This window comes from Penaeus chinensis, chromosome 32 (genome assembly GCF_019202785.1).
Source record: "Penaeus chinensis breed Huanghai No. 1 chromosome 32, ASM1920278v2, whole genome shotgun sequence".
Classification (NCBI taxonomy): domain Eukaryota; kingdom Metazoa; phylum Arthropoda; class Malacostraca; order Decapoda; family Penaeidae; genus Penaeus; species Penaeus chinensis.
In genome coordinates this window covers 18,332,238-18,344,737 of record NC_061850.1, presented here as the reverse complement: position 1 = coordinate 18,344,737, position 12,500 = coordinate 18,332,238, and the positions used below count along the sequence as shown (strand labels likewise).

At 20.8% G+C, this 12,500-nt stretch overlaps 2 protein-coding genes across 2 annotated transcripts in view; both read right to left on the bottom strand.

The window, feature by feature from the left end:
• The window catches only part of LOC125042458, a 9,226-nt gene extending 6,777 nt beyond the window's left edge, over positions 1 to 2,449 (bottom strand). The window contains exons 1-5 of the mRNA XM_047638093.1: positions 2,292 to 2,449; positions 1,867 to 1,946; positions 1,089 to 1,191; positions 289 to 380; positions 1 to 76 (exon numbers count right to left, since the gene is read on the bottom strand). The exon at positions 1 to 76 is cut by the window's left edge and continues 133 nt beyond it. Of these exons, the coding sequence (XP_047494049.1) occupies positions 1 to 76; positions 289 to 380; positions 1,089 to 1,191; positions 1,867 to 1,946; positions 2,292 to 2,449 (509 nt within the window). The remainder of the gene's footprint in view (positions 77 to 288; positions 381 to 1,088; positions 1,192 to 1,866; positions 1,947 to 2,291) is intronic.
• A 168-nt stretch (positions 2,450 to 2,617) lies between these two features.
• The window catches only part of LOC125042457, a 42,695-nt gene continuing 32,812 nt past the window's right edge, over positions 2,618 to 12,500 (bottom strand). The window contains exons 4-5 of the mRNA XM_047638092.1: positions 9,914 to 10,199; positions 2,618 to 2,623 (exon numbers count right to left, since the gene is read on the bottom strand). Coding sequence (XP_047494048.1) covers positions 2,618 to 2,623; positions 9,914 to 10,199 — 292 coding nt within the window. The remainder of the gene's footprint in view (positions 2,624 to 9,913; positions 10,200 to 12,500) is intronic.

Here is a 12,500-nt window from a genome sequence, read left to right as displayed (position 1 = left end):
ACTCCCCCGACCGGCCTCGCCAACCCAGTCTGGCGAACGATGTCGAGGCCGGTCAGCATGGACGTCAAGTTCGCTGCTTGTGGGCGAAGGGAGGTAAGTTATCTTCAGGAGTTATGATAACATTAATGCTTTCATTATCATTACTACAATCAATATCATCACTTTTATCATCATAATTTTTTTTTCGAATTTATGCTGTTCTACCATATAGCAGAAAAGGCCTCTCTTTAGGCAACATGAGTTTAATGAGGGAAAAAAATATTCCTCGACCCGCCCTCCCTCCCTCACCCTCGTGGCAGGACCGCTGGTGGCTGGCCAGGCGCTGTTGCATCACCTCGCGCTGCAGGATCCAGCGCCGCTCCAGTCGGTGCCGCTTCACGCTGGTCCGAATTCATGGCGAAAATGCAGGGGAGGGGGGGGGGGGGGACAAAAGGATAAAAGGAATAAGAGAATGAGACAATGAGAGAATGAGAGAAAGAAGGAGAGGGAGAGAGAGGGAGAGAGAGGGAGAGAGAGGGAGAGGGAGAGGGAGGAGAGAGAGAGAGAGAGAGAGAGAGAGAGAGAGAGAGAGAGAGAGAGAGAGAGAGAGAGAGAGAGAGAGAGAGAGAGAGAGAGAGAGAGAGAGAGAGAGAGAGAGAGAGAGAGAGAGAGAGAGAGAGAGAGAGAGGGGGGGGGGGAGAGGAAGGAAGGGAGGGAGGAAGTAAGGGAGGGAGGGAGGGAGGGAGGGAGGGAGGGAGGGAGGGAGGGAGGGAGGGGGAGAGAGAGAGAGAGAGAGAGAGAGAGAGAGAGAGAGAGAGAGAGAGAGAGAGAGAGAGAGAGAGAGAGAGAGGGGGGGGGGAGAGGGGGGAGAGAGGGAGAGAGGGGGAGAGAGAGAGAGAGAGAGAGAGAGAGAGAGATGAGAGAGAGAGAGAGAGAGAGAGAGAGAGAGAGAGAGAGAGAGAGAGAGAGAGAGAGAGAGAGAGAGAGAGAGAGAATGCAAACTATGCCATTCAAATACGCACTACGCATTTAATATACGGACGCAAGCAATTGTTGTACAATTTTAAGTCCAGTCGAACATACACAGATTAGTAGGAAATGGCACTCACATGTAACAGACAAAGCAACAGATGGTGAGGACGAGAATGCAGCCCAAGATTATGGTCAGGATTTCGCCCACCTTCAGGGTCCTTGGAGGCGGCGGCAGTATCGCTGCAGGAGGGGAGAGGGGAGAGGGGAGAGGAGAGGAGAGGGGAGGGGCGGGGCGGGGAGGGGAGGGGAGGGAAGAGGAGAGGGGAGGGGAGGGGTAAGGGGAGAGGAGAGGGGATGTGTGAGGGGAGGGGTAAGGGGAAAGGAGAGGGGAGGGGTCAGGGGAGAGAGGGGAGGGGTCAAGGGAGAAAGGGGAGGGGTCAGGGGAGAGAGGGGAGGGGTCAGGGGAGAGAGGGGAGGGGTCAAGGGAGAAAGGGGAGGGGTTAGGGGAGAGAGGGGAGGGGTCAGGGGAGAGAGGGGAGGGGTCAAGGGAGAAAGGGGAGGGGTTAGGGGAGAGAGGGGAGGGGTCAGGAGAGAGAGGGGAGGGGTAAAAAGAGGAGAGGGGATGGGTGAGGGGAGAGGAGAGGGCAGGGGTAAGAGGAGAGGAGAGGGAAGGGGTAAGGGGTGGGGTAAGGGGGGAGGGGAGGGATGGGGTGAGAGGAGGGAAGAGGAGAATTAGTGAGACGAAAAAGTTGTGCCTAAAGGCAAAGACACCATTAAGAAAAAAAAAAAAAAAGGAGTGCGAATACAACAAATTAACATGAATGAATAAATAACTAAACTAAAGTTTACACACAAAAACAATCAAAATATAATGACACTTAACATACTCTCCTCCCCTGTCGAAATCCAACTCACCGACCGGCCTGGTCTGGACAGCCAGCCTGAATCCCCCGACGCCATCGTGCGGACGCGGGTAGAAGATTCCCGAATAAAACCTAAGGAGGGAAAGGATGGAATAAGTGGCGGCGTTGGGAAGAGGATACGCTGCCGGAGAAAAACCTGGTTCGCGCGGGAGGCAGACTAAGGCAGACAGACAGGACTGACAAAGGTTCAAGGAACGGAGAAGAACCTCAGGGAGAAACGGGGGAACAAGGACAGCACTTCCCTGAGGAGGCACTGTGGCTAGGAGCTAAAAATAAAAACCTCGGACGGGGAGCAGAGGACAAGAGGATGGAAGGAAGGGATAAGGAGGGGGGGGGGGAAGTATGGGGGGTACGGGGGGGGGGGCGAGTGAATGAGCAAGCAGGGCTAATTCAGTTTTCCCTCCTAAAGCAAGTCACCTGATAACAATGGCCCTTGCTGTGACGACGAAGGGCTCGGGAACCAAGCTCCCGCACATGCTCTTCACAGACTTGCTCACGAAGTCTCCCTTGTCATCCGGGACTTCGTCGACCTCCAGGACGCTCCGGCTACACAAGCCTGAAGAATTCCAAGACATAAACCCTTGAAGAACAGATGACAGATGATTCTCGAAATTTTGCCCTAGCCTTATTTCTCAAGAACAGCTTTAGAGTACCGACGCCCAACATCTAAAAGAACATCGTGTCGGGCTGTCTTAAACTCCTACGTCATCAAGGATTTTACTGCTTAGCTTTAGCTTTTTAGCTCAATTCTGTAAAGATAATAGTGAAGGAGAATCGTCAGAGATTTCACAAAATCACCTGCAAGTGTACTAATGTGCTGACTTGAAAGAAACGCCGGGAGTCATCCTCGGCTTTGTTGCCAAGATTTACGTATATCCACATATATATATATATATATATATATATATATATATATATATTATATATATATATATATTATATATATATATATATATATACTGTATATACTGTACATATAACAACACACAAACAACACACACACCACACACACACACACAACACACACACCACACACACACACACACACACACACACACTTAAATGTTCATATTATATATATAGTATATTTATATATATATATATATATATATATATATATATATATATATATATATATATATATATATATATATATATATATATATATATATATATATATATATATATATATATATATATATATATATATATATATATATATATATATATATATATATATATATATATATATATATATATATATATATATATATATATATATATATATATATATATATATATATATATATATATATATATATATATATATATATATATATATATATATATATATATATATATATATATATATATATATATATATATATATATATATATATATATATATATATATATATATATATATATATATATATATATATATATATATATATATATATATATATATATATATATATATATATATATATATATATATATATATATATATATATATATATATATATATATATATATATATATATATATATATATATATATATATATATATATATATATATATATATATATATATATATATATATATATATATATATATATATATATATATATATATATATATATATATATATATATATATATATATATATATATATATATATATATATATATATATATATATATATATATATATATATATATATATATATATATATATATATATATATATATATATATATATATATATATATATATATATATATATATATATATATATATATATATATATATATATATATATATATATATATATATATATATATATATATATATATATATATATATATATATATATATATATATATATATATATATATATATATATATATATATATATATATATATATATATATATATATATATATATATATATATATATATATATATATATATATATATATATATATATATATATATATATATATATATATATATATATATATATATATATATATATATATATATATATATATATATATATATATATATATATATATATATATATATATATATATATATATATATATATATATATATATATATATATATATATATATATATATATATATATATATATATATATATATATATATATATATATATATATATATATATATATATATATATATATATATATATATATATATATATATATATATATATATATATATATATATATATATATATATATATATATATATATATATATATATATATATATATATATATATATATATATATATATATATATATATATATATATATATATATATATATATATATATATATATATATATATATATATATATATATATATATATATATATATATATATATATATATATATATATATATATATATATATATATATATATATATATATATATATATATATATATATATATATATATATATATATATATATATATATATATATATATATATATATATATATATATATATATATATATATATATATATATATATATATATATATATATATATATATATATATATATATATATATATATATATATATATATATATATATATATATATATATATATATATATATATATATATATATATATATATATATATATATATATATATATATATATATATATATATATATATATATATATATATATATATATATATATATATATATATATATATATATATATATATATATATATATATATATATATATATATATATATATATATATATATATATATATATATATATATATATATATATATATATATATATATATATATATATATATATATATATATATATATATATATATATATATATATATATATATATATATATATATATATATATATATATATATATATATATATATATATATATATATATATATATATATATATATATATATATATATATATATATATATATATATATATATATATATATATATATATATATATATATATATATATATATATATATATATATATATATATATATATATATATATATATATATATATATATATATATATATATATATATATATATATATATATATATATATATATATATATATATATATATATATATATATATATATATATATATATATATATATATATATATATATATATATATATATATATATATATATATATATATATATATATATATATATATATATATATATATATATATATATATATATATATATATATATATATATATATATATATATATATATATATATATATATATATATATATATATATATATATATATATATATATATATATATATATATATATATATATATATATATATATATATATATATATATATATATATATATATATATATATATATATATATATATATATATATATATATATATATATATATATATATATATATATATATATATATATATATATATATATATATATATATATATATATATATATATATATATATATATATATATATATATATATATATATATATATATATATATATATATATATATATATATATATATATATATATATATATATATATATATATATATATATATATATATATATATATATATATATATATATATATATATATATATATATATATATATATATATATATATATATATATATATATATATATATATATATATATATATATATATATATATATATATATATATATATATATATATATATATATATATATATATATATATATATATATATATATATATATATATATATATATATATATATATATATATATATATATATATATATATATATATATATATATATATATATATATATATATATATATATATATATATATATATATATATATATATATATATATATATATATATATATATATATATATATATATATATATATATATATATATATATATATATATATATATATATATATATATATATATATATATATATATATATATATATATATATATATATATATATATATATATATATATATATATATATATATATATATATATATATATATATATATATATATATATATATATATATATATATATATATATATATATATATATATATATATATATATATATATATATATATATATATATATATATATATATATATATATATATATATATATATATATATATATATATATATATATATATATATATATATATATATATATATATATATATATATATATATATATATATATATATATATATATATATATATATATATATATATATATATATATATATATATATATATATATATATATATATATATATATATATATATATATATATATATATATATATATATATATATATATATATATATATATATATATATATATATATATATATATATATATATATATATATATATATATATATATATATATATATATATATATATATATATATATATATATATATATATATATATATATATATATATATATATATATATATATATATATATATATATATATATATATATATATATATATATATATATATATATATATATATATATATATATATATATATATATATATATATATATATATATATATATATATATATATATATATATATATATATATATATATATATATATATATATATATATATATATATATATATATATATATATATATATATATATATATATATATATATATATATATATATATATATATATATATATATATATATATATATATATATATATATATATATATATATATATATATATATATATATATATATATATATATATATATATATATATATATATATATATATATATATATATATATATATATATATATATATATATATATATATATATATATATATATATATATATATATATATATATATATATATATATATATATATATATATATATATATATATATATATATATATATATATATATATATATATATATATATATATATATATATATATATATATATATATATATATATATATATATATATATATATATATATATATATATATATATATATATATATATATATATATATATATATATATATATATATATATATATATATATATATATATATATATATATATATATATATATATATATATATATATATATATATATATATATATATATATATATATATATATATATATATATATATATATATATATATATATATATATATATATATATATATATATATATATATATATATATATATATATATATATATATATATATATATATATATATATATATATATATATATATATATATATATATATATATATATATATATATATATATATATATATATATATATATATATATATATATATATATATATATATATATATATATATATATATATATATATATATATATATATATATATATATATATATATATATATATATATATATATATATATATATATATATATATATATATATATATATATATATATATATATATATATATATATATATATATATATATATATATATATATATATATATATATATATATATATATATATATATATATATATATATATATATATATATATATATATATATATATATATATATATATATATATATATATATATATATATATATATATATATATATATATATATATATATATATATATATATATATATATATATATATATATATATATATATATATATATATATATATATATATATATATATATATATATATATATATATATATATATATATATATATATATATATATATATATATATATATATATATATATATATATATATATATATATATATATATATATATATATATATATATATATATATATATATATATATATATATATATATATATATATATATATATATATATATATATATATATATATATATATATATATATATATATATATATATATATATATATATATATATATATATATATATATATATATATATATATATATATATATATATATATATATATATATATATATATATATATATATATATATATATATATATATATATATATATATATATATATATATATATATATATATATATATATATATATATATATATATATATATATATATATATATATATATATATATATATATATATATATATATATATATATATATATATATATATATATATATATATATATATATATATATATATATATATATATATATATATATATATATATATATATATATATATATATATATATATATATATATATATATATATATATATATATATATATATATATATATATATATATATATATATATATATATATATATATATATATATATATATATATATATATATATATATATATATATATATATATATATATATATATATATATATATATATATATATATATATATATATATATATATATATATATATATATATATATATATATATATATATATATATATATATATATATATATATATATATATATATATATATATATATATATATATATATATATATATATATATATATATATATATATATATATATATATATATATATATATATATATATATATATATATATATATATATATATATATATATATATATATATATATATATATATATATATATATATATATATATATATATATATATATATATATATATATATATATATATATATATATATATATATATATATATATATATATATATATATATATATATATATATATATATATATATATATATATATATATATATATATATATATATATATATATATATATATATATATATATATATATATATATATATATATATATATATATATATATATATATATATATATATATATATATATATATATATATATATATATATATATATATATATATATATATATATATATATATATATATATATATATATATATATATATATATATATATATATATATATATATATATATATATATATATATATATATATATATATATATATATATATATATATATATATATATATATATATATATATATATATATATATATATATATATATATATATATATATATATATATATATATATATATATATATATATATATATATATATATATATATATATATATATATATATATATATATATATATATATATATATATATATATATATATATATATATATATATATATATATATATATATATATATATATATATATATATATATATATATATATATATATATATATATATATATATATATATATATATATATATATATATATATATATATATATATATATATATATATATATATATATATATATATATATATATATATATATATATATATATATATATATATATATATATATATATATATATATATATATATATATATATATATATATATATATATATATATATATATATATATATATATATATATATATATATATATATATATATATATATATATATATATATATATATATATATATATATATATATATATATATATATATATATATATATATATATATATATATATATATATATATATATATATATATATATATATATATATATATATATATATATATATATATATATATATATATATATATATATATATATATATATATATATATATATATATATATATATATATATATATATATATATATATATATATATATATATATATATATATATATATATATATATATATATATATATATATATATATATATATTTATCAACAGTTTAACGATAGATACGAAAACAGTAAAGACAGCAATTAAAACAGTAATGAGGAACATATCAAGAGTGACAATAATGAAATACAAAAATAATAATATTTCAATAAGAATCACCTTGGAGCACATGCCGCACTGCACGCCCAGCAGATGATCGCAGGTGTCGTTTGCCCCTGCGTCGTCAAGCACTTCCATATTAGGGCAGTGCGTGAGGATCGGTTCATAGCCTTGGCACTCGGCGCGCCACCTCAAAATGGCCGGAGTGCCCGTCTTGGTGGTAGTGCCCGGCCCTCCCGACGCCCGGTTGGTGGGCAGCGAAGGGGGGAAGGGAGGCGGAGAGGCAGCTGCTGATGCCAGGTTCCTCTTCGTCTTCGTCAGGAACTTGAACGCCACTCTGTACACTCTGCGTGCGAGCGAGAAGCGTCGTGTGTACTCCGGGTGGAGACGAGAGAAGAGGATAGTGGACGGAGAACGAAAGGAAGTAACACAGAGGATATAAAAATATGCATATATAATATAAAATCTTGTATAATAGATAAGAATAATAAAGGCTCATTCTATATCTTGTCAACTTTTTTTCTGTTTGCAACGCTTATCTTGCAAAAGCTATTTCTAATACATGGGTACTTCGGCAACTCTTCGGCAATGTATCCCGATTTTCAAGGTTCTTAATCTGCCAGTTGATTTTGCTAATCTCATCTGATTAATTAAATCCCCTAAGTATCGTAAGGGAGACTATCTGTATTTAATTTGTATAAAGAAATGTGCGACAAACAGCGTAGGATTAATATCTACCATCGTATTCTACAAGCCAGCATGCCTGACAGGTCAAAAAACAAAATTAACAAAAAAAAAAAAAAACTGCAGTACTGTAAACTAATCTGAAGACTCTCCTCTGCCTGCCTCCGCCACTCAGTGACACGTCTGCATTATCCCTCATTCCCCTTACTTACTAATCTCAAAGTTGCTTTCTGGTATATTTTTTTCCTGCTTTTTTTCCTTTACGAAGTATGAATAATTTTATTAATCAATACCTCAGACGATCCTGCTACGGAAGCGCCATTAAACTTGCGATTCGTATTATAGCAACCTAGAGCCAGGACATACTCTCCACACTCTCACTAATTTAAATACGAAACAAAAATTACAAAAATAGCATGGTGGTCCCAAGAATCCAGGTGAGAAAATGGGGGCTTGTAGAAAGAGAATATTGTGAAAGCGTTTCTTATTGTTTGGTTTGATAAAATACTCATATCTAAATTAGCTACAACCTACATTTTTTTTAAAAGCTTCTCAAAATGGCTGAAATATGAGAGTCAGTATTCTTCCTAGCCAGTGTAAACAAAAAAATAATGTAATCGCTTTGCCTGGCGATTGACAACATTCAGTGACCATAACTTATAAATAAAGATATTAAATCTTGTCATCAGATCATTTTAGAAGTAGAAAACGTGGACTTCGCTTGCTTCGCTCAGAAATACAGCGGAAACAGGATGTAGGTGCCTACTTTTTTATCTTCCTTAACCCATTCGCCCCGGATTCATGTTCTGTCTCCTGTAGTTTTATTGTGAATGTTGTCACATGCAGATGTCCCCACATGTGCTCAGCCGGCAAGGAGTCTATCAGTGGCCCTAGTGACCGATCCTGTTTTCGCCATTCCTTGAATTGGCGGGATTTTTTTTTTTTTTTCTTTTTAATAGAGTTGACATCGATACTGTTATTATTGTTATTGATGTTATGATTATTATATTGTTATTAAAAGTTCGATAACATTTAAGACAATGAAACAATAAAAGTTGAGGAAAAGGGTAAACATGTGAGATAGATAGGACTTATAACCAACTCCTTAGTGACAGAGCGCTTGCAGAGCCATCTATGGGTAAATACAAAAGATAAACTTGTATTACATTTGGCATGGCATGTACTATTGCCATACGGGGCGATTGGGTTAAGCCATTATGTGGTGGAGAAATGTGAACCAAAGATTTTATTTTGAACTTATATTTCTGAAAATAAAAGTTTGGAGGATTACTGTATGTAAACTTGACCTTCCCCTTTCCAAAGATTTTCCGGGCAAGACAAACTAAGTTCCCTCCCAATCAGTCAACTATATATATATATATATATATATATATATATATATATATAAATAGATATACACACATGCATGCACACACACACACACACACACACACACACACACACACACACACACACACATATATATACATATATCTATATATAAATATATATATATGTATGTATGTATATGTATGTGTATATATATATACATATATAATATACATATATACATATATATCTACATACATACATACATACATACATACATACGCGCGCACACACACACACACACACACACACTCACACTCACACTCACACTCACCCACACCCACACACACACACACACACACACTCACACTCACCCACACCCACACCCACACACACACACACACACACTCACACTCACCCACACCCACACACACACACACACGCACTCACACTCACCCACACCCACACCCACACCCACACACACACTCACCCACACACACTCACACACACACTCACCCACACACACACACACACACACACTCACACTCACACTCACCCACGCACACGCACACACTCACACTCACACTCACCCACACCCACACCCACACACACTCACACTCACCCACACACACTC